We start from the raw sequence: 24324 nt of genomic DNA, 5'->3' as shown, positions 1-24324 counted from the left end.
CCTTGCCTTAATATCACTTAAGGGACTAGAACTGGTATTTGTAGTAATGATTTCAAAGTGTGCTCCAAGCAACCTTCCTGTCTTACCTCATAGACACACTGCAAAAATTGCCAGCAACTCTTCACTGTAGTTTCTCGGTGTAGCTGTGTCTATTGAACAGTGCTGGTTACTATGCTGAAGCTATTCATTACTGGAAAAAAATAATAGACTTAAGATAATGTATGGTTGGTGTCACCTTGTGCTTGATGCCGTGTCATCAATGGGCATCACACTTGTCACAGCTGGAACTGATGTAAAGGCCTTATCTTTGTATAGTTTTCCTACTGTGAGGAAAAAAGCAGCATATTGCCTGGCAAAGGGAGTAGGTGGATTGATTCCAAATAGTTATCTAAAAGTTATCATCAGAGGTAAAAGGCAACTTTTTTGACTTACTCTTCTCGAGTAGAATTAAATCACCCTTTAGAATTGCTGTTTTTTTCTCCAGCAGTTAGAGAGGGCATCCAAGCATCTGTCTCAGACTGTAAGCAACTTCTGTAGACATCTGACCTTAGAAGACATGAACTTTTTCCCTCCACTGCATAGTAAGCAGTCATAGTGGAGCTACAGTATTGCAATATAAAGATATATTCTATTAGTACAGTTTATTTCCCTTACTGTTTGGAAAAGGCCAAAAGTTGGTATTGCTTTATATTGTTACATCTGAGCTCATAATAGAGTTGTATCATGTCCCTAATTCATTATAGGAAGCATGTGCTAACAGAAGCTACATGAAGGACAGGGTCCTTGGATTAGTCTGGAGATATATTTTGCGTTTTATATACCATGAGATTGTTTTTGCAGGTGTAATTTGAATAAGGCATGCAGTTGAGGAAAGGATGTACCTTTGGAAAAATTTTTGTTGATACCACAGTGTTTGCATTATGAATCTGGGTGGCATTTCTCTGTTAGGAATGCAGATTTTCTTTTCATGGCACGAGTAGCTATGCTATAAAATAGGTTTGTAAACCAGGTCCCAATGAAGTGTCTGTGTTGTAAGCAGGGGGAGACTGGGGCAAGCTGTCTCTGCTCATAGTGGTTCAGTATCATCTTATGGCAAAATCAGTCACCCACATTCTCCTACGCAAAACCATCCCTCTGGTATCAAGCTCTGACCACAGCCCCTTGGCATATGGGATTATTAAATCTGCATCTGAATGCTTTCAGTAAAGGCAGAGTAGGTTCTAGGGTCAAGTTCCTGCTGTGCAATTGCCCACTGGCCTTTCATTGTTGATTGCTAGCTTAGGTAAATTTTTGTTGTCTGCTATTAATTCCCCAGCATGCCACTGTAATGTGTGTACCTCTAGATCAATTATCCCCCTAAAATCAGTTTTTCTTTTTCAGCACTTCAACAAGTTCCCAGTCTATAATATACATCCCCCAGGACATTGTTAGAGCAAAGGAAATTATTGCACAAATCAACACCCTGAAAACGCAAGTCAGTTACTATGCAGAAAGGCTCTCAAGAGCTGCCAAGGATAGATCAGCTAATGGTCTCGAAAGAACACTAGCCATCTTGGCAGACAAGGTAGGAGAATAATACATTTCCACACTGAAGCACAGTATATATTTTTTTCTTTCTGTCTCTATCTTTGGTAGGTTTTCTTGAAAGATCTATTTTACTGTGTTCAGTAGTGTATTGTAACATGTATAATTCTGAAGAAAAAGGGGTATAAAAATGTCTTCATACTCTAAACTTTCATCAAATGGAGAATGAACTGCAAATAAAGGTGAATTGCACATTTATTGGTGAAATTTTCAACATTTGCAAGGCTAGTACAGGCTTTTGAAAAGTACTGTTTGTTTAGTATCCTGTCTTGCTTTTTTAAGCCATTCTATAAAATTATTTTCAGAGAGCACCTTAGACACTCCTAAACAATGTTTAGTTTCTTATACAGAACACTAGTTATCTTTTTCCCTTCCCTGCCCTGCCCTGCCCTGCCCTGCCCTTTTTTCTCTCCTCTCTGAACCTCTCCTCTCCTCTTTCTTTTTCCTGTTTCTTTCTTTTTCTGTTTTTTTCCTGCAAAAGAATATCGTATACACTGTGTGTGGAATAATGACAGTTATTAAAATATGGGGCATTTCTTGCTGTTTAGACCCGACAACTAGTCACAGTCTGTGACTGCAAGCTGTTGGCAAATTCAATACACGGACTGAATGCTGCAAGGCCAGACTATATAGCTTCAAAAGCATCTCCAACCTCTGGGGAAGGGGAGCAAGTGATGCTGAGGAATGATCAAGATACACTTGTGGCCAGATGGACAGGAAGAAATAGCCGGTCTTCGCTGCAGGTGGATTGGCATGAAGAGGAATGGGTATGTTTGCTTGGTGGAGCCATGAGTATTTTCTTCTTATTAGTTTTTGTTTTCTGCATTCTTTTGTTTGTAAGCTTTGTAACTGCTTACTAGATACACATAGGATGTCTATTTTGGGGATATTGGTCAAGTAGCAATGACACTCCCTCCATGATATGCTCTGTTACTCCTTGGCATAGAGATACAAACAAACCTTAATAAAGACTTCTGGATCTCCAAAACAGCAAAGATAATTGGAAGTGGGTTCCAATGGAAGGTAAATAAATTTTTTAAGTAAAAAGGTGACACACAACAAAGGGCTCTTATACTTCTCCAAGATAAATCATGTTTTGTGTGTGTTAGTGATATGATTCAGCCTTCCTGGCTTTTATTCTCATCTAAATAGTTAGAATTTGCAATCCATCTCTGATTATGAAAAGCATTTTAAAACTGTTTGCACAAAGAAGTTAATTCATGGAAGTGAACTAAATTTCAAAAATAGTCAAGATTAATTAACCCCATTGTTAATATAGTGAAATATCAATTTAGAAGTTAGATCAAATTTATTCGGGAAATTGATCCTTACTAGTTTTAATTGTTTTGTGAGTTAAACTCACAGTGATGATGTATGAATAAAGCCAATTTAGTTACTTAGTAATACACTAGAGTGATTTAATCTCTATTCACTGAGTTATGTAGGAAAAAAGATGTGTAATTGCATGAACATCCAGTATGTCGAACATGATTTTCAAGAATAAACAATAGTACCAACTGGAAATTGCTATAATGGCACTTAAAATTGCTTAGCAAATTTACTTAGAAAATAGTTTTCCATTTGTCTTGGGCTTATAGGGAGCATTTTACCACCCAAGTCATGTCATTACATATTGTTGACATGTTGGTATACATAATTTATATATCCAGAGTTTGTGTGTGCACAAATGTAAATGTAGCCCAGAACAACTTTGCAGAGAAATTGTGACTAGAATCACAAGAGGAAATATATGGACAAAGGTTTTATTGCCCAGTGTCTCTGTCCTTTTTAAATTGAGAAAGAAATATTTTCTTTTAAGGAGAAAGTTTGGCTGAATGTTGACAAAAGTCTGGAGTGTATTATACAGAGAGTGGACAAACTTCTCCAAAAGGAGCGCCTTCAAGCTGACAGCTGTGAAGATGTTTTCCAGTGTGACACCAGCAGTACTAGTAAGAAAGGTAATCAGGACACTCGTGCCTACTGGATAAATCCAGAAGATATAAATGAGACCTCATCATCCTCATCACCACCTTCATCCACACCATCCTGTGCATACCATTCTCTCAGAAAGACAAGTGCGTATAGCCAGATGCTGCTTCTCCCTGCTGCTCTCCTGCTGTGCGCTGGTATCATTCCTAAGCCTCTGTTACATCCTTCTGTGCATTTATAGTTCAGTGGTGGTGAAAGGGCTGATGGTGTACAGGGAACTGCTAAGCCTGTTATTTTGAAATCCCCATCCCAATGAAGTAATTGCCAAATCCATTGATGGCAATGCAATTTGGTCTCCACACTGGGTGTTTTAAGCTGGTAAAACAGGTGTTTGGATTAGCATATGTCAAATACCACCTCTGGTAGCTTTCCTGTTGGCTTCAGCTTCTTTGCAGCAATCAAAGTGTATTACAGTGAACTTATATAAAAGATAAATTAAACATGAGAGAGGTGCATGCCCTGCTGCAACACTAATGGTCCCAGCTGGGCTGCCAAAGCATAAGAGAGGAGCCAAGCAATCCCATAGACTGAGTTGAGCTTGTGCGAACCTACTGGAGCTTAACGCAAATTTATCCCAAATTGTCAAAAGCTGTGGTGCTGAGACTCTCAATTAGACTTCTTGTAGCTGGGATGTAGGAATTGCTAGTGCAAGCTCTCAGTGGAACAAGCCTATCAAAATTTGAGTTGGAGTGGTTGCTAGATTGAATTCAGCATAATGAGCATGTGAATGAAAGATACGCTTAACAGTTTAGGATGATGGGTTTGCAGCTGTGCATTACATTTCCAAATTACTTCATTTACATATGCATTTGTTTTACTTATTCTCACATTCTTTACATGTGGTCACTATAATATGGCCACTTAATAGAGTGTGTGTGCCAAGTTAAACTCTAGAAATACTGATGTGTGTTTTCATGTCCTTTTTCCTGTTCTGCCTTATTTGATGGCCCTTTGTTCCTTACTGTGTATGTCTGTGACTTCATGTCCATCCCATTGTTACTGTTGCAGCAGAAGGCAGAAAAGAAAGCAAGAAGGAAGCTAAAATAAATGCTAATCTATTTTTGTGTATCTTTGTACATGTTGTATGCTGTTTGCTGAGTATCTTAAACTGGCCATGTTTTTCTAGACCAGACTGACATTTTTGTATATATTATAAAGAAATAGGCAACTTGGTTCCTGTTTCAGATTATGTTCTCTGTTATTTTTCAACTAAATTTATTCTACAAGTTTAATATTTTTTTCATGTTATTTTATTTCTAGCTAGTTTATATGAAATTTTGTATGTATTTACATTAAAGTTTTATCAGTACACTTCAATGCACCTTCATATCAATGATTGAAAGTAGTGTATTTTTAATGTTAAAAAGAATAGGAAAAATTTGTGGTGGGCAATACCAGAAGATTTTCCAAAGAGAATTCAATGCTGAAAAGCATCTTAGAAAAATAATCTTTTTTCATTTTCAGTCTGTCATTTAAACCTGCTATGGGTCTTGACACTTACGGCATATAAGTGCTGCATTAGCTGCGTTTACCTACCAAAGGCTTTTTTTGTGCCAAGAGTTTCCGTAACCTTTCCATGCTGTTCCTCCAAAATAGGAAAAAACCCTTTCCATGTAATCCACAGAACAAGTGTCACAAGCTTTAAAGCTAAGGGACTTGCTGCCGTTTTCCAGTTCTACCTATGTGTATGGATTAGATCTGAAGTCTGACTATCAGCCAATTTTTGGAGAATTTAACTTAAAAAATCCTGGAGAGAGAATCCTGTTTCTTAGGTATCTGGTGCAAAGTGTTCCTAGGTCTAATGAGCATTTGAATTGCACTTAGGAAGCCAGATGTAGTTCCTAATTTATGTTTTTTTTTGACAGAGGAACAGGTTCAGTACTATGCAAAATCCCTGGCTTTGCCAGGATCAGTAAAAATTTTCCCACTGAGTTACTTTCCTTGACTCCACACCAAACCCATCTGGTACATAGTTTTCAACTAAAAGAGGGTGGATTCAGACTAGATTTTTTTTTCACAGTGTGGTTGATGAAACACTGGCACAGGTTGTCCAGAGAAGTTGTAGATGCTCCATCCCTGGAAACATTGAAGGTCAGGCTTGACAAGGCTCTGAGCAACCTGATCTAGTTAAAGATGTCTCCCTCACTCAGGGGGGTTGGACTTAGATGACATTTAAAGGTTGCTTCCAAACCAAATAATTCTATGCTTTCTTTAAGAATTCTCTTTCAACATTGCTTTCCAAATCTGATACAGGAATAATTGATGGACAAAGATCCTATGTTCAGAATGACAGTTTTAAAAAGGTTTTTTCTGGTCATGTATTTAAATAACTAGCACTTTTTCTGTTAGTAATTCTGAATGTTGAGTAAACAACATGGAGCAGAGTGACTAGAAATATTTTTTTAATGAATTTAAAAATTATAAAATCAAGGTAGTTCCAGAAGTGGTAAGAGAGAGACAGTAGAATGCTACTGAAGGACTTCAGGTGAACTGTCAAGAAATGAATGTTTTTGAAAGAAAATACTTCCTGAAATGTTTTTGAAAGAAAATAGTTCCTGAAATAGTAGAAGGGAGATGTAAAATAGTATTTAATTTTTTTGTTGTTGTTGTTATAGGATTAGACATTCATTACTAAAATTGTTTGGGGGCATAATGTCTTTAATGGATATGGTGATTTTTAATTTACAGAAATAGTTTTATCTTGGATTGTCAAGCTCAGCTGACTGTCCTAATGCATACAAATTAATTTGATATTTTCTATTGTTATTTTATAATTCATAATTCATTGGCTAGTGAATCCAGATATAAACCACAGATGTTTAAATCCTATTAGCATAATAAACTAACTTTCTTTAATGTGAAACTTACTATAACAGGATGCATATAATTTTTTTTTTACTGTTTGCATTGTACTGTAGTGTATGTCATCTGACAGCTTGTTTGTCCCACTGAAGTGAGTGTGGACCACTCATGGGCCTTACTAGTGAAATTTCAGCCCTCAGTATACAATCCGGTGCTTATGTTAACTATCTCAGAAGTTGTATACGAGAAATTTGTCTAAAATAGCAAAGTACTGTTGAGTCTGCCTTTAATGTACTTTTCTGTTAAGTGCACTGAACTTAAGGACTAGTTTTCTGCTGTTGTTAGGCAGTCTTACTGCTGGCTTTTCCTACAATTGCACTAAACCAGTGGTTCTCAAATAGTGCCCTGTGGTTTCCTGGGGACTGACAGTGCACTTGCGGGTAATCCACAGTGAGTCCCAAACTAGCAGGTACTGGCTTTCCTCCAAGTCCCTCTCCAAGTGTTCAGAAACAGTGGAGTGGAGGAGGCAGCCCATGTCTTTGGTGCCCACAGGCAAAGGAGTACCTCTGCTCAGCTCCTCTTCCCTCAATTTGAGAACCCTAGCATTGAGCATTTGAGTTGCTTGTGTTTGGACTATGTTGCTGCTTCTTAATCATGCATGTTGCCCCTCCATTTCTGTGCAGATTGCAGCCCTCCTCCGGAAGAATCTGGCCCAGGTATGTGCATTCATGGCTTCTGCTTCTGAAAATTGCAGAGATTTGTTCATTATTAGCAACTGAACAACTGCTTTGCTGTTAAGATTGACCATTGTGAAATGGCAGTGCTCTGCAATATCACGTGAGTTACCTAAGAATATTGAGAAGTTACTGTTTCCTAATAGTGCAAGGGGATATCTGGTAACTTCTCATTTTCAGGTATGGGAGAGCACTTGTTCATCATCTCTGGTTTCTCTAGTTGTGTTTTAGCAAACTATTGTAGGTGACAATAATTTGAGGTCTGTTCCAAATCTCATTGTAACCTATGAAAGTCTGACATACCAGACATGCCCTTTCATATGTGCTCTTGAGCTGGCCTATCTGAATGAGAACTCAAGCAGAGCATGGAGCAGTCAACAAGGCTGATGGGAAAATCTCTGTGGTGGGTATACAGCAAGCAGTGTTGGACACGAATCTTAATGTGTCAGAATACAGAATTTAGGAGGCTTTCATCTCACTGTTAGCTTTCTTTCTTCTGTACTGCTGCACATTTGTGTTGCATTTACAAGGTTGTCTGAATATTATGCCTCTGTGATGCTACTCTCTCCCAGACAGATGGCTGTGATTTCTCCCATTTGAAAGTAGTTTAATGTGAGTTCAGTGAAAGTTCAGTCATTGAGCAGTATGGACTCCTGTGTTTAGTGCAACCAATGAGAAATAAAGCCCCAGTGCAGGTACAATTTTCGTCTTCATGAAGTATATTAATGTTGTTCTTTGCTATCCACCCCATTTCCTTCTATCACTTTGAAAACCGTTTTAATCAATTAAAGATACCACACATTTTTAATTCTTGAAACATCCCTTTAGTTTTTACAAAATAGAAATGTGGTGCATAAATGAATGCTATGTAGTTATTTTTAAGATGAGAGTAATTAAAAGCAGTGATGTCACTCTAGGTAGGTACCCTGTATACCCAAACCTGCATTTTAAACTTCAGTGACTGAAGCTGCAGTGTAGTGAAGCACTTGCTTGCTTCTCTCTGAAGCCAAATGTGACACCGTGTGCTTAAGAAGAATTGTATTTTACTGGATCACGGCTTAGTAACTACCACTTATTAAATTAATCTGGGTTTTAGAGATCATGAGCGAAATCAAAGGCAGCTGTGGGTGCCCAGTACTTTGGTTTATAGATAGTAGGTGTGGTTTAATATGAAAAGACTAAAAAAATCTTTTCAAGGCTCTGAAGGACATTATTGTAACAATGCTTTTGTTGCTCTGGAGAAGAGAGACTATTAGAACTCCTGGGGCTTCTCAGTTGTAATGGGTTGGGTCAGACCCCCTCCCCACCACGGGCAAAAATAATGACTCAGACAAATGGATTGCAAAAGCGATGGAAAGTTTAAATGGAAAGCGGTGAATGTTTACAGAGAGCCAGAAGCACAGTGACAAAAGAAATCCCAAAGCAGAGCCAGAAACATCCCATCCCCACCTTAGGATACACCCATGACCCCCAGGGCTCCTTCTTCCCCCCCAGCTGCTAGGCTAGTCTCAGCTGGCCAGATCTGAGACTGCCCATCCCCCCAGCCTTGGGCCTAGCCAGGCCCATGGCTGGGAGACATCTCCCCCAAGTTACTGGGTGGTGGAGAAGGAAGAAAGAGGAAGTGCCAGACCCCACGGGGGATCTTACAGTGGCACAGAGAATTATGGTATGAAATACCTAGGTTCCTGTGTCCACCCACTGGACTGGACTTTTGGACACAGGAAGTACCCCCTCATATGAACACAGCACAGGGCACCCAGCCCAAACTGCTACAAAAGATTTCTGAGGCCAAGGCTGACCTTTATTTGGCAGCCAGAATTCAGCTGCAGCTGAGTGGAAAATGCAGGATTTGACTCTTGCTGTACAATATAGAATAGAATAGAATAGAATAGAATAGAATAGAATAGAATAGAATAGAATAGAATAGAATAGAATAGACCAGGTTGGAAGAGACCTTCAAGATCATCGTGTCCAACCTATCATCCAACACCACCTAATCAACTAAACCATGCAACCAAGCACCCTGTCAAGTCGCCTGAACACCTCCAGTGACGGTGACTCCACCACCTCCCTGGGCAGCACATTCCAATGGGCAATCACTCTCTCTGTGTAAAATTTCCTCCTAAACTCCAGTGTAAAACTCCCCTGGCACAGCCTAAGACTGTGTCCTCTTGTTCTGGTGCTGGTTGCCTAGGAGAAGAGACCAACCTCTGCCTGTCCACAACCTCCCTTCAGGTAGTTGTAGAGAGCAATGAGGTCACCCCTGAGTCTCCTCTTCTCCAGGCTAAGCAACCCCAGCTCCCTCAGCCTCTCCTCATAGGCCTTGTGTTCCAAGCCCCTCACCAACTTTGTTGCCCTTCTCTGGACACATTCCAGCAAGTCAACCTCCTTCCTAAACTGAGGGGGCCCAGAACTGGCCACAGTACTTGAGGTGTGGCCTAACCAGTCGTAATGGGTTGAAAGAAAAGGCTAAGCTTTCCCTCCCCCACTGAGAAAGAAACCACGGCTAGACTCAGTCGGAGAAAGCAGGCTATATTTACAAGCATATATAGGAAGCAGATTCTATGTAACACAACAAATACAGGTATTTTACAATATATATAGAAATATACAGCAAATAAACACGATCAGAAACCAGACCCCCAACAGAGGGGGCTTCCCCCCTGTGCCCCCTTCACCCCACTACCTCCCTTCTCCCCCAAAGAGGTAGAAAAAGAGAGAAAGGGCGGTTAGCAAGGCAGACAAAGGAAGGCCTGGTACAGGAGTTAGTTCTTATCTCTTGGCCAGAAGCCCAGAAGCAGTCCAGCTGAAAGGGAGAGTGGAGAAAGGAAAACTGCCCAAAGTCCCAGCTGCTCTGGGTCTAAGACCATCACCTCCCACAATAATTCGCCAATGAAATTCATTTAGAATACAAAATATTTTATAAACATTTAGCCAGTGTGCCCCTTCCTTAAAGGCACAGCCTCAAACGGTCACACCAGTGCAGTGTACAGGGGCAGAATGACCTCCCTGCTCCTGCTGGCCACACTGTTCCTGATGCAGGCCAGGATGCCATGTTCAGCCTACCATCAACCAGCACCCCCAGGTCCCTCTCAGCCTGACTGCTCTCCAGCCACTCTGACCCCAGCCTGTAGCTCTGCATGGGGTTGCTGTGGCCAATGTGCAGAACCCGGCACTTGGATGTGTTCAATCTCATGCCGTTGGACTCTGCCCATCTGTCCAGCCTGTCGAGGTCCCTCTACAGAGCCTCTCTACCCTCCAGCAGATCAACTCCTGCCCCCAGCTTGGTGTCATCAGCAAATTTACTGATGATGGACTCAATGCCCTCATCCAGATCATCAATAAAGATGTTAAAGAGCATGGGGCCCAGCACTGATCCCTGGGGCACACCACTGGTGCCTGGCTGCCAGCTGGCTGTGGCACCATTCACCACCACTCTCTGGGCTCGGCCCTCCAGCCAGTTCCTAACCCATCGCAGTGTGCTCCCATCCAAGCCATGGGCTGACAGCTTGGCCAGGAGTTTGCTGTGGGGGACGGTGTCAAAGGCCTTGCTGAGGTCCAGGTAGACTACATCCACAGCCTGCCCTACATCCACCAGGCAGTCACCTGATCATAGAAGGAGATCAGGTTGGTCAGGCAGGACCTGCCCTTCCTAAATCCATGCTGGCTGGGTCTGATCCCTTGGCCATCCTCTAAGTGCTGTGTGATTGCACTCAAGATGACCTTAAAGTGTGTAAAGCAGGTATCTTGCTGGTTTATACAATACTAGTTTTTAGACAGAATAACTTCTAGCAGCATCTAGAAACCTCTGATTAAAAAGCAGGATTTGTGTTCCAAACATGCTACCAGCTAGTCTGGACTAGGTCTCTCACGTTGATTTAAATGGTACTGGTGAAATGTTCCAACCTGGTTTGAGTTTGGGAGGGCAGTTCTTTCTTACTGTTTACTGTTAATAGCAACTACCATTGACTGAAAAAACACAGGTGAGACACCTCTGTGAAGTAGGGAGCAAAAAACATTAAATATTTGTAGTCTGGTGAAGTTTTGTTTTTTTCATGGACAAAATTTTAAACCAAGAGAATACACAACACAAAGGATTTTTGCTCATTCCCTTAGCTAAGCCATTGCTTTGCATGTGAGGGTTGGGAGAAAAAAAATAAAATTAACAATTGCTTTATTTTCAGGCAGGCTGGTATACCACCAGTGTACTTTGTGATTACCACAGATAAGCATATTGCAAATAGAATAGAATAGAATAGAATTAACCAGGTTGGAAGAGACCTTCGAGATCATCATGTCCAACCTATCATCCAACACCACCCAATCAACTAAACCATGGAACCAAGCATCCTGGCAAGCCTTGCCCTGAACACCCCCAGCGACGGCGACCCCACCACCTCCTCAGGCAGCCCATTCCAATGGGCAATCACTCTCTCTGTGTAAAACTTCCTCCTAACCTCCAGCCTAAACCTCCCCTGACGCAGCCTGAGACTGTGTCCTCTTGTTCTGGTACTGGTTGCCTGGGAGAAGAGACCAACTTCCGCCTCACTACAACCCCCCCTCAGGTAGTTGTAGAGAGCAATAAGGTCACCCCTGAGTCTCCTCCTCTCCAGGCTAAGCAACCCCAGCTCCCTCAATCTCTCCTCATAGGGCTGTGTTCCAACCCCTCACCAACTTTGTTGCCCTTCTCTGGACATGTTCCAGCAAGTCAACCTCCTTCCTAAACTGAGGGGCCCAGAACTGGACACAGGACTCGAGGTGCGGCCTAACCAGTGCAGTGTACAGGGGCAGAATGACCTCCCTGCTCCTGCTGGCCACACTGTTCCTGATGCAGGCCAGGATGCCATTGGCCCTCCTGGCTGCCTGGGCACACCGCAGGCTCATGTTCAGTCTACCGTCAACCAGCACCCCCAGGTCCCTCTCTGCCTGGCTGTTCTCCAGCCACTCTGACCCCAGCCTGTAGCTCTGCATGGGGTTGCTGTGGCCAATGTGCAGAACCCGGCACTTGGATGTGTTCAATCTCCTGCCCTTGGACTCTGCCCATCTGCCCAGCCTGTCGAGGTCCCTCTGCAGAGCCTCTCCTACCCTCCAGCAGATCAACTCCTGCCCCCAGCTTGGTGTCATCAGCAAATTTACTGATGATGGACTCAATGCCCTTATCCAGATCATCAATAAAGATGTTAAAGAGCATGGGGCCCAGCACTGATCCCTGGGGCACACCACTGGTGCCTGGCTGCCAGCTGGATGTTGCACCATTCACCACCACTCTCTGGGCTCAGCCTCCAGCCAGTTCCTAACCCATCACAGTGTGCTCCCATCCAAGCCAGGGGCTGACAGCTTGGCCAGGAGTTTGCTATGGGGGATAGTGTCAAAGGCCTTGCTGAGGTCCAGGTAGACTACATCCACAGCCTGCCCCACATCCACCAGGCGGGTCACCTGATCATAGAAGGAGATCAGGTTGGTCAGGCAGGACCTGCCCTTCCTAAACCCATGCTGGCTGGACCTGATCCCTTGGCCATCCTCTAAGTGTTGTTTGATTGCACTCAAGATGACCTGTTCCATAATCTTGCCTGGCACTGAGGTCAGGCTGACAGGTCTATAATTCCCTGGCTCATCCAACCGGCCCTTCTTGTGGATGGGCACCACATTGGCCAGCTTCCAGTAAGATTATTTTCAGTATGATTAATTCAGTATCACTAAGGTTGGAAGGGACCTCAAAGATCATCGAGTCCAACCTGTCACCACAGACCCCATGACTAGAGTAGGGAGGCCGCTAGTGCCCACTGCAGGCTTGAACTCATGACCTTCCCATTAAGGGTCTTATGTGCCACCAACTAGTCTGAGGTGTCTCCAGTGCTGCCAGACACACCACAATTTCAAACTTCCACTGAGTTAATAGTTGCATATATCTATGTATATCCAGGTAATGAGAGTATGACAATGTGCTGGAAGATCGTTTCATGTCTTTGTCATTCGCATGTAGTTACAGAAAAGCTCCCAAGTGCAGTAAGGGAAACACTGTGTCATCTGTGTTTTGCTTTTCAAGTGGGTACAGGGTCTCATTGTGGCATCTGATTTATTTTGAGAGAAAAAATAGAATATAAAAGACAAGCTGTAGTTCATTGCCTCTTCTTTTGACATTTCCTGACTTTTTTTTTTTTTCAATGGCACGTAAACAGGGCCAAACAACTTTCCCTTTATGCAGTTTATTAGGTTATCTGTCTACCACGTAGAACAAAAGTGAAAAGGATAGTTCTGTTAATCTTGTCAGTTAGGTTTCTGTTAGCAGGTTTCCAAAATTCCCTTCCTCGGTTGATTATCAAAGGAACTTTTGCTATCGCTAGCTCTTAGTCCTGCCTTTGGGACAAAAAGCAAAGCAACTTCCTCACTCATGCAGGTTCCGATCTGCCTGTTGCCCTGTCTCTGCAGCCAACCAAGCTGGGGGTTATGTGTGTTCTGTGCATGAGCACCAGTGCTTTTTAAAAATAAAACACATAGTTCTTCCCTTTTAAAAGAGAAGTGTTCTTCTATTTCAACCTTACATTAAGGAGCCCAAAACCAAAGTACTGTTCTATTCACTTGGTATAATGCAGAGAGAATGGAGTTTGGTTTAGAATTTCAATAATTTTTTGTACAGTCATGTTCTTGTTTTTTTTTTTTTAATTGGTGGTTGATTTAAGACAAAATATTAAAGAGGGAAAGAAAAGAAACTGAGTTTGTGCTCCATTTTAAGGCAGACCAATCTCTTGGGAAGAAGGAAGGCACGGTATCTGGGGTCCTGTAATAGAACTTTGGTAAACCAGTTTAATTGCTGTTTCCTGTGTAGGACCTTGAACAGATTCCCTATGGGACATGACTCATGTATTTCAGTGGAAGTCAAGCTCCAAACTGCTTCCAAGGATCTGGCTAACTCCCATCTAAACCACTACACTTAGTATTTCTTGCTACCTAGCTCTAAGCCTTCAAAGCCACTCAACAGACAGTGAACACTTAAAAGAGCACCTACATGAATTTTTCACCTCTCAGCCTTATTATTCCTGTGCTGCAAAATGAGAGATCAGTATCATCTCACTGAGATGCAATAAGATGGTGAGACAGTTGAATGATGTATGAGTCCACAAAAGATTCAAACCCATGATATTTGAGAGAAGTCTCATTGACAGAAATGGCTAAGCAGAAGTTCACTATTTCTGTTATATGATGGACTTCATGCTGTCTGTATGCACTGTGAAAGGGTGTGTTTGAACAAGCACATGCAGTTATACACACGTGTATGTAGGCATTCTTGTTTCTGTTACTCGTTCCACATCAGCCTTTGTATAGCCTGTTCCATAGGCACAGATCTGGGAGCTAGTACCTGGTCAGTAAAGTCATATCAGCCTTAGAGAGTAAAGTTCTTTAATAAGCATGGAGTAACCAGCCAGCTAAAATAAAACAAGTCCTAAATGTGAATTATTGACAACCTTGGCTTGCAACATGAAATTTCTTCTTAATGCATGCCTCTTGGTTTCAGATAAAGTACTTACAGTAGTGATAATTTTTTTCTTTTGATAGGCGAATGGAGTGAAGCTCTTTATCCCTTGCTGACGACGCTCACAGACTGCGTAGCCATGATGAGTGACAAGGCAAAGAAAGCCATGGTCTTTTTATTAATGCAGGACAGTGCTCCAACAATAGGGCTCTGCCTCAGCCTTCAGTATCGCAGGGATGTTGTCTTCTGCCAAACTGTGAGCAAGCAAATATGCATATTTGATTGTAATTTGACATGTGTTTGGGTTTATATGAAATATTAAAGATTACTGTTTTCAGAATTTCTTTCAGATCTGTTCTGCTCTCAGGTTTAACACTATGATCTCCTCCCACAGGCTCTGCTATCCTGGCTTTACTAGTCACTTACATGCATTTGACAATGTATAACTTAAGAGTCTCCCCTCAGATATGCAGTCACTATTAAAAAAACTAAATCCCAGAACCAGTGAGAATATACTGCTGTCTGCAGAAACAACCTTTGCCTTCCGATGCCATCAAACTAAAATGAGAGGCAAAATGTGAAAGAGGAGTGAAAGCCCATGAGCAGAAAGCATATTCCCTTGATTTCCTTTTGTTCTTTTCTGCATTGAGAAAACCAAGAGGACCTGCAGCTTTTAAGGAGAGAACTCTGGCTACAGGGAGACTGCTGTTTTTCCCTAGAAATTCTGTTTCTGGGCCTGCTGGGGTCTCTTTTTGTCAGCTGGTGTCTGTACTAAAAATACTTCCACATTTCTTCTGCCCACTACACTTCTGTGGTGTGTCTACTTCCCTGAGAAATCAGTGCCTCGTTCATTTATTTCCAACAGCTTATCTCTTGGATATTGTTTGGTAAGGCTGCTGTCCCAAAATGAAAATTAAGGGAATTTTTCTGTTCAAACCCCACTTCATATTGCAGATAACTTCTAAACACAATGTTTCAAATATGTTTACTCATCATAAAAATTACTTTATTCTCTTTTGCATGATTCTGTAACAGTCACTCACCTCCAACATGTCCAGAGAAGGGCAACAAGGCTGGTGAGAGGCCTTGAGCACAAGCCCTGTGAGGAGAGGCTGAGGGAGCTGGGATTGTTTAGCCTGGAGAAGAGGAGGCTCAGAGGTGACCTCATTGCTCTCTACAACTACCTGAAAGGTGGTTGTAGCCAGGAAGGGGTTGGTCTCTTCTCCCAGGCAACCAGCACCAAGGGGACACAGTCTCAAGCTGTGCCAGGGGAAGTTTAGGCTCGAGGTGAGGAGAAAGTTCTTCACAGAGAGAGTCATTGGTCATTGGAATGGGCTGCCTGGGGAGGTGGTGGAGTCACCATCCCTTGAGGTCTTCAAGAGGAGACTGGACGTGGCACTTGGTGCCATGGTCTAGTCATGGGGTTTGTGGTGTCAAGTTGGACTCGATGATCCTCGAGGTCTCTTCCAACCTTAGTGATACTGTGATACATAGCGTATGGTAATCACCTGGGAAATTCCTCTGTTGAATAAGTGAATTTACACTAATACTAATCTTAGATTTCAGTACTGATCTTAGTACTAGGTCTTCAGAACCTTGTTCTGAATATCCTGTAGCAGCAGAATTTGGATGTCTTCATAATGCAAACAAGTACTGAATTGTTATGCTTTCTTAAAATGCCATTTAAAAATCTTAATATATTACTCATACTACCAAAATTTATGGCCTGGAATTAGCTCTCTTTCTTTTCCACCTATAACTAAAACAATTCTCCAAGGAGACTCTTTTGTAATTCTCAAGTTGCAGACCCTAGTAAAAGTGATTGTGTCTCAAAAATAGATGCAAGATCAACAGCAATCCCATTTTGGGAGAGCTTGTGAGATGAAGACAGCATACCCTAAATCATCAGATCATGTTTGAATGCTTTTTGGTTTATGCATGTTTTGGTTTTTTGTTGGTTGGTTGTCACTCTTCCTTGAAGCTGAAGAGAGACATTTAAGGGAAAAGACCATCAGTCTAACAAATTTTATGTCACCTCTTGTATGTGATATTGTTTGTGTTTGGGGCTGAAGAGGCTTTTTTTCCCTTGAATCACTTCATTATTATCTGTTTTCTCTCTCACAGCTGACAGCTCTCATTTGTGGTTTCATTATCAAGCTGAGGAACTGCCTGCATGATGATGGATTTCTAAGGCAACTCTACACCATTGGCTTGCTTGCACAGTTTGAGAGCCTGCTGAGCACTTACGGTAAAGGCACAGGGCAAGTGGGTAGTATCGGCTTCTGAGTCAGCAAATTCTGCATGAAACTGGCTACAACAGAGTATGGCTGTTTGTGACAATCTACAGCTTGGCTACAAAACAATTTTGAAAACTGAAATGCAAACCCAGATTATATCTGGAGTACTTAATTAGGTAACAATTGAATTTCTTTGCATTTAATGGAATTAATTCTAAAAGATAAATTGTACTTGCCTTGTAATACCAATGATTAAAAAAAAAAAAAGAAGTACCATATTGATAATTTCTTCATGAAAGGAATGGATTAAAATTTTGGTAAAATGGGAGAAACAGTGCCTAAAATATGCTTCTTGAATATTCTTGACCTTCTGCAGTCCTACATGAGAGAGATTACAAAAAGGGAAAGTACTTCCCCAGAAAATGTTTCACTCGGGTGTTTTAACAGCCATCTGGGTGCCAGTTAGGGAATGCATTACTGAACAAATGCAGAATACATTGTAAATTTTGCAGTATGCTTTCCCACAAGAAAAAATGTCGTGACTGTGACAGTGCTGAAACTTACTAGCATTATCTAAATTGGAAAATCAGCATATAATCTACTAGAAAAATGGTAGACTGGACCGTGCGAGTGTTTTCTGAACTTTCTAGACCTAGAAAGTCAATCATGACATTGCAGTCCATAGGTTAAGGTTGAAGACCTGGGGTCCAGAGCCCTTTTGTCATGAGACCTATGACTTACAATCATCATCAAATTGGTAAAGGGAAGTTCTATGTAGTAAGTAATTACTATGATTCACTTTTATTTCCTTGATGTAGGTGAGGAGCTGGCAATGCTGGAGGACATGAGCTTGGGAATCATGGACTTGAGGAATGTAACCTTTAAAGTAACTCAGGCCACATCAAATACATCTACTGACATGCTGCCAGTCATCACTGGAAATCGGTAAAAAAAAAGGCAGGACAAGGAACAGGAAGTGGGGTGGGACTGCAGATGGGAGAAGCAGTCAACTACACCTGAAATTACGTGCCTTTGCACTGTGCTGGTTTTCTCCTCAGAACTTCAAAGAAATGTTTTGAAGTGGACTTATTCATTTTTACTGATGTTTCATTCTACAGGGAGCTGAGCTGAAAAGAGATATATGGCAAGGCTCAAACCATGGCAGTACTTTTATGAATAAATATCATCTTCCATAATCAGAAACCAGAAGCATTCAGTCTCGTCTTAAGCACTTAAGCGGTTTTAATATTTCAGACTGACTTATGAGGCTGATCTCAGTTTCACTGCTGTTGGTCAGTACTTTATGTGTCTGAAAATCACTGATCAGTTGATCAGTGCTTTACTGTGTGCCACTGAATAATGACCTGCTGTTGGCACAACAGGTCGTGGAACACGTATCAGACAGTTGGGCTGCTGCTGAGGTGAGGCTTATTTAGGGTCAATTTCCAAACTATCCGGGGCAAACTGTCTTTAGTTTAACAGACGCTTGTGAAACTCCACTTTCTGCTTGTTTTGGCCTCTTTGCAGAAAAAAGTTATTTTCAAGTTTAAGTTTAAAAAGCAATTTTTGTTTTAAAAGCCTGAAGTAACAAATGTTTGCATCATCATGTAAAGTGGAATGGGAGTGATCCTTTACAACTTTATTATGATGGGAAGTGTTCACAACAGTGACACTTGAGTTTGAATGCCTGCTTCACTCTGCTTATCAACTGGTCTTGCACTACTTTTTGGCATGGGGCTGCTGGGCCACTGCAATAGAATTCTTGCCTAGAGGGAGACAGTTCATAGATGAGGATGAAGCTGTGGAAGGACAGAGACCTCACAAAAGTCAGTGTTTTAGTGTTTCTGTATTTCAGAGTCTTCTAGTTTTGAATCTGTTTTCTGGAGGAGATAAGGCTTATTCAATTACAACTCCACTGTAACGTTGCCCAGTTTTGTCCATATCTGAAAAAGCTGGAATTTTCAAAGATACAAATATTTAGAGGAATTTTGTTAAGGTTCACATGCAATGAAAAGTGCCGTGACTGAGAGAGGTCTGCAGTATAGTCATGTATGTCACAGAAATTCCTGACACCTGTTGAAGTGGCTGACAACTGATGGAAAATTCCTTTCAAATAAAATCTTTAGTTGAAACTTGCCATCATAAATAGGACACTAATCAGCAGGAAACCAGTCTTCATTAGTTTCAGATCTGATAGCGTTGCTTATTATTTTGCTGTCTAGATTTTATCAATGAAGAGAAGAAAGAAATCATTCATTTATTTTGGTGCAAACTATTGGGAGCTTTACATTTAGAGGTGAAAAAAAGGTTTTTTTGCTTTCCGATATAGCATAAAGATGTAGATGTAGCAACCAGACAGCTGATAGGTTAACACAAAGCACAGATGCCACAGCAACTTGAGTCATGGCAGTTCCAACGTAGGGTAATATGTTATCTGTGTTGATGTTATGGGTTAAGATAAGATACGTTACCTCACGTTTGCCATGAGATAAAGAATATACAGTGTTCCTTGCTTGTAGCTCAACTGATCCAAGGTAACCTCTTGTGCTGCAGGAGCAGCTTAAAGGCCTGACTCCGAAGTTCCTGTATTAGTGCTTTTGTTAGCTTCCACTTCAGTATGCTTGGGTTGCTATGATTGTTGCCTCTATCCTTCTGCTCAGAAATGTCAGTACTAGTTACAGTATTGAAGAGTGTATCCTTTAATGCATGTGCATCATTGCTAGACTTTATCACTGTAAAATCAAATATACTCAACTTTTGATGAGATGGGATGTGACAAAGTTTGGGGGTTTCTACCCAAATTGTACAAGAGCTACGGTATTAGTGACCACAGATAAATCAGCTTTTGTCAGGAAATTGGCAGACCTGATTGAAATGTCCCTGAGGATGTAAAGTCAACATTATGGATTGCTGCAAGTTTGTGTTTTGAACTAGAATAGCTTTTCTTATTAGGAACAAGCTGTGGCAGTTCCTTAAAGTCATCAGCCTAGTTGTATTATGTTCTAGATGTTATCCCTCTTTACATAAATAACACGTTCTCAGAATGTAGCTTTTGTATCTTTATGTCTAATAGCTGTTTATTCTTTGCAGTGATGGATTTAATGTGAGGATCCCTTTGCCAAGCGCCTTGTTTGATTTGTTGCCACGAGAGATTCAAAGTGGCATGTTACTGAGGGTTCAGCCTGTTCTTTTCAATGTGGGAATCAATGAGCAGCAAACCCTCGCAGAGAAGTACGTATTCAGTCATGTATGCTCAACCTTAATGGCAGTTCAGCAATCTCCTGTTCTGATGGAAGCATGTCTCTATGGAATTGCACTGTTGCATTACTAAGTGATTCAATTTCTCCAGTACATGAACAAAGGAATACTAAATGAAGCTGTTTAATGCAAAACAAACCTTAAAATGACACATAGCTGTGGAGCTCCTTACCTCATGGGTTTAAGTCTAGTGCAGGTTTATATAGTTCAGAAATTAATTTATAGAATGGGAAATCTGTCATGGGCCACAGAGGTCCTGCTTGTGACTTGAGATCTCTGTATAGTCCAGTACAGGCTGAAAGATCATTCTGACTATTGCTGTGGATTTGCCCTCTTGGTTTTGCATTCTCCCCTAGAGTCCCCTGTCAAAACCCAGAATTATGGGCTAGATGGGCCTCTGTTTTAACATATAATCACAGTACTTATGTAATGCAGCACTATTCTTGAAAGTTGAGAAATATAATGATGTAATTATATCTGCTAGAGAAACTGTTCAGTTTTGGAAGACTCACCAGAGCTTCCCTCTGTTATGACCATATCCTGTAAAGAATGGGGAACTGCAGTGAAGTCAGGCACATGTGTTGTGTGATAGCAGCCTTGGTAGTTGAATGAAGTGTGCAGCGTGCTGGGGGACAGCTAAAAAGGTCTAACAAAAGCATTCCAACAGTTGCTGTTGCCTATAAAGGGAGGCCAAGGTGAGCAGCATAGTTACAGATGTCAGCACTGTGTGCGTATGTAGATATGGTTAGATGAGATGACTCGTGGCATTTTGGACAATATTTATTATATTCATGGTTATTTACTCCTAGGTCAATGTTTCTCATTTACATATCTCTATCTACTGATATTATAGCTATTATTTTATGAACTAAACTAATAAATCTGTTATTACAAGTTTGAACTTATGCAAAATTATTTATTAGATACATACTTTATATTGAAAGAGAGACACAAAAGCCAAAGAATTTTAAATACTGTCTTCTACAAGATTTTTGTTTCAGCTTCCTTCCCACTTTTCCTTTCATACCCATATATTTTGTGTTTTTTGTAATGAGTTGCTCTGTTACGCTTTACTCTGGGATGAATCTTTAAACGGTTTTCTGGTAGTCATATTGCCAAATGCAGTTGTTTTGAGGAAGAAGTGAAATGTTTTACCTTGAGCTTAACTGGAACCTTCTTCACCTTCTAAAGGTTTGGAGACACCTCACTGCAAGAAATAATTAACATGGAAAGCTTAGTTCGGTTGAATTCATATTTTGAGCAGTTCAAGGAAGTTTTGCCTGATGATTGTAAGTATTTGGTACTTAATGGTAAATTTGGTCAAACAGCACAATTCAGTCTGTTTTTTTCATTTGCTTGCATCATGATAATTATTTAAATGTTGATGTTGCTCCAAGATTAGTAACCTCCAAGTGATGTAACTTTATTTTAAGAAAGTAGCGCTGTCAGATTCTGAGCCCCTGAAGTTTAAAGTAACCTGAATGCATATTGCCAGTTGAGTTTAATTAAACATGAATTTGTTTTTTTTGTGGTACTAAGTAATCAAGAATTGCATTGATTACTGTAAGCTTTGACAGTTTCAAGAAAACAAGATTTTGTTTGCAGCAGGCATCTAGGAGCACTTACCTTTGTAAAACTGTTGAATACAGGTAAATAAGTACAGTTTGTTTTATTTGCTCTATAGGTCTACCTCGATCTCGTAGTCAGACGTGCCTGCCTGAACTGTTAAGATTTCTGGGACAGAATGTACATGCAAGGAAAAATAAGAATGTTGATATCCTTTGGCAAGCTGCTGAGGTATTTATTAAGCTAAGCATCTCTGCATAGTTCAGCTGATTTTCTGTAAGCATATGTATTTTCCCTTTTTTGTTACTGATATGTCCAAATGCCTCTATTTGCTTGCGTGTACCTTTGAAATGCTACTAGATTAAACCTCCTCTAGAATGAGACATGGAGAGATAAAATGTATTTTGCACATCAGTATTTTCCCTATAATTATATGAATTATAATTCATGCAACAAAATTCTGGTCTCTCAAAGATGACAACTTTTGCCATCAAAGCCAAAAGATACACAATATTTGTGTCTCTCTAAGGAGAAACATAGGTGTGTTCTTTGAAAGAAGGTTATGTGTGAAGAAGGAATTATGAATTGTGTACCCCATTTCCAGGTATGCCGCAGACTAAATGGTGTTCGATTTACAAGCTGTAAAAGTGCCAAGGATAGGACTGCCATGTCAGTCACCCTAGAGCAGTGTTTGATCCTGCAGCATGAACATGGAATGGCTCCACAGGTCTTCACCCAAGCTCTGGAGTGTATGAGGAGGTAAGAGTTTGAGTGCGTCACTTAGTCCTGAATGAGGAACCATGCAAACTGCAGAGGAACAGTGGTCTCTGTTTCTATCAAAAGGGGGAAAAAAGGTAAAATGAAGTCAGAAAACTGCACAACTGGCTGCTGGAATTCATCCCTCCCTTGCATGTATTAGTGAGTTGCATATGCTAAAGCTGGTTGTAACCCAATTTGCATCAGATGCACTTGAGTTTTTAGTAGTGAATCAGGAGTTTTCAGAGAAGCAGCATGGAGAAATGGGTTTGCAATTACTGCTGAACTTACAGAACAGGAAACTGGTGTTTCTTTGAAAGTTGTTTAATGTTGAGGTTACCCGAGCTGTTGTAGCACTGGTTTTCTTAGTTCTAGATCAGGCAGATTTCTCAGGGATGAGCCATCTTTTTTTCTTGGAAACACAGACATCTGCAGTTTGCACTGGTTGGCTGTGTGTATTCTTTAGCAGTGAAACACAGCTCACTTGGCAAAATGTCAGTATGAGTGTTTCACAATACAGCAACCAAATTTCATCACAATGTGTCAGTGTGCTGTTGTCGTATCAATATAATGATGTTCTGTATTCTGAAGCAGCAGAGACGTTTGCAGAATTAAATACTGTACTTAAACAAACAAATCTGTTTACTGTTGTTCAATGCCTTGTTTCAAGCACTGCTGGAAAACTCGGTAATTCACATACCAAAAGAAAGGATAAGAAATCTAGCTTTAGTCTTTATCAGTGTAGTTCAACAATGCTGTTCAGTCCTGTTTTTCAACATTCACTCTTACCGAATGTACTGTACCGTGTGTCGTCTCACCAAATTCTTTAGAGTGTTCAATTCTCTTATCCTTTCTGTATGTTTTTTGCTGTTTGACCCTTTCTTACTTATCAGTTACCTAGAAAGAAAAGATCTCGCAGAACATTTGCAGACTCCTACACTAATAATTTGTCTCTTTTATCTACATCTAATTGGATGTCCCTGGACTTCTGTATTTTCTCTTTTTTGCCACACTTTTTGCTATGTTATTGAAGAGTTAGTACAGTAGATGAAAACTACATTTGGAGACTAGTTAAATCTTGATGTTAGAAATACTGCGGTAAAATGGAGTTAGGAGGCTCTGAAATGTCTTTATTTAGATTGTGCAACTTGTCATCTTAGATATTTAGCAAGAGTAAAAACTGAGTAAGTATAATACTAGCAATCTTGTTGCTTTAAATTACTTCCTGCTTAATGTGATTTTTTTAATGCAGCTGTGAACACTGTAGAGACAGAAGTTAATAGCGTTATTGTTCTGGACCTTCAAACTATGAATTTAACATAACACAGGATCAGATAAAATATTGACCCAAGAAACACAGTGTTTTATATGTACCTACACAGGGATGTCGAAAGAGGGCAAATTTAATCAAAAACTTTGGGTCATGTCTTCTAGCAACATCAGGGACTTGCTCTGACAGGAAAAAGACATGATTTTCTCTCCTGTTAAATTTTTGACTAAGAGAGGTTGTGCAGTCCTGGCTAGTCCTGGAGGAATACTAAAATTAGACCCTTCTTCAAGCTCATCACTCTTTCTTCTTTGCTTCTCATTGCTCTTTGTGGTAGATGATTGTGGTTTTTTAATTATTTGCCAACTCTGCTCAGGAACAATGGCACAGAATTAACAAGGCTTAATGAGAGAGATAGGATTATGGAACAAATATGTAGGAGTCCTACTCTACCCAAACATATTTCAGCCTGGACAGGATGAGCTGACCTAGAGGACAAACATAGGAAGTGAAAGGGTGGCGAATTACTTCCAGAGCATTTAGAAAACTTTTTCTTTTAAATTGATGCAATGATACTGGAAAAGGAAGGTTTGTTTCAGTCTCATTAAGACTTCTGAAGATTTGGAGTCAGTTGGAAGGATGGAGAAGTACTATTAAGTT

The 24324-nt window shown here is 40.7% G+C and overlaps 1 protein-coding gene across 9 annotated transcripts in view; it reads left to right on the top strand.

Annotated features, from left to right (window-relative positions):
* INPP4A (inositol polyphosphate-4-phosphatase type I A) overlaps nt 1-24324 on the top strand; it is a 132517-nt gene that overhangs the window by 101004 nt on the left and 7189 nt on the right. For 5 of the 9 annotated variants that reach the window (XM_054163074.1, XM_054163075.1, XM_009903045.2 and 2 more), the window contains 11 exons: nt 1381-1564; nt 2133-2351; nt 3404-3542; nt 7059-7091; nt 14664-14836; nt 16705-16828; nt 17636-17762; nt 19908-20048; nt 21267-21364; nt 21760-21872; nt 22246-22400. In XM_054163074.1, the coding sequence (XP_054019049.1) occupies nt 1381-1564; nt 2133-2351; nt 3404-3542; nt 7059-7091; nt 14664-14836; nt 16705-16828; nt 17636-17762; nt 19908-20048; nt 21267-21364; nt 21760-21872; nt 22246-22400 (1506 nt within the window). Of the gene's footprint in view, nt 1-1380; nt 1565-2132; nt 2352-3403; nt 3660-7058; nt 7092-14663; nt 14837-16704; nt 16829-17635; nt 17763-19907; nt 20049-21266; nt 21365-21759; nt 21873-22245; nt 22401-24324 lie in introns of all 9 variants that reach the window. The other 4 variants (XM_054163069.1, XM_054163068.1, XM_054163076.1 and 1 more) reach the window with 2 other exon arrangements.

The sequence above is a fragment of the Dryobates pubescens genome, chromosome 7, assembly GCF_014839835.1.
Source record: "Dryobates pubescens isolate bDryPub1 chromosome 7, bDryPub1.pri, whole genome shotgun sequence".
NCBI classification, from domain to species: domain Eukaryota; kingdom Metazoa; phylum Chordata; class Aves; order Piciformes; family Picidae; genus Dryobates; species Dryobates pubescens.
Note: the sequence above shows the minus strand (reverse complement) of the source record. Positions and strands in the feature narration are given on the sequence as shown.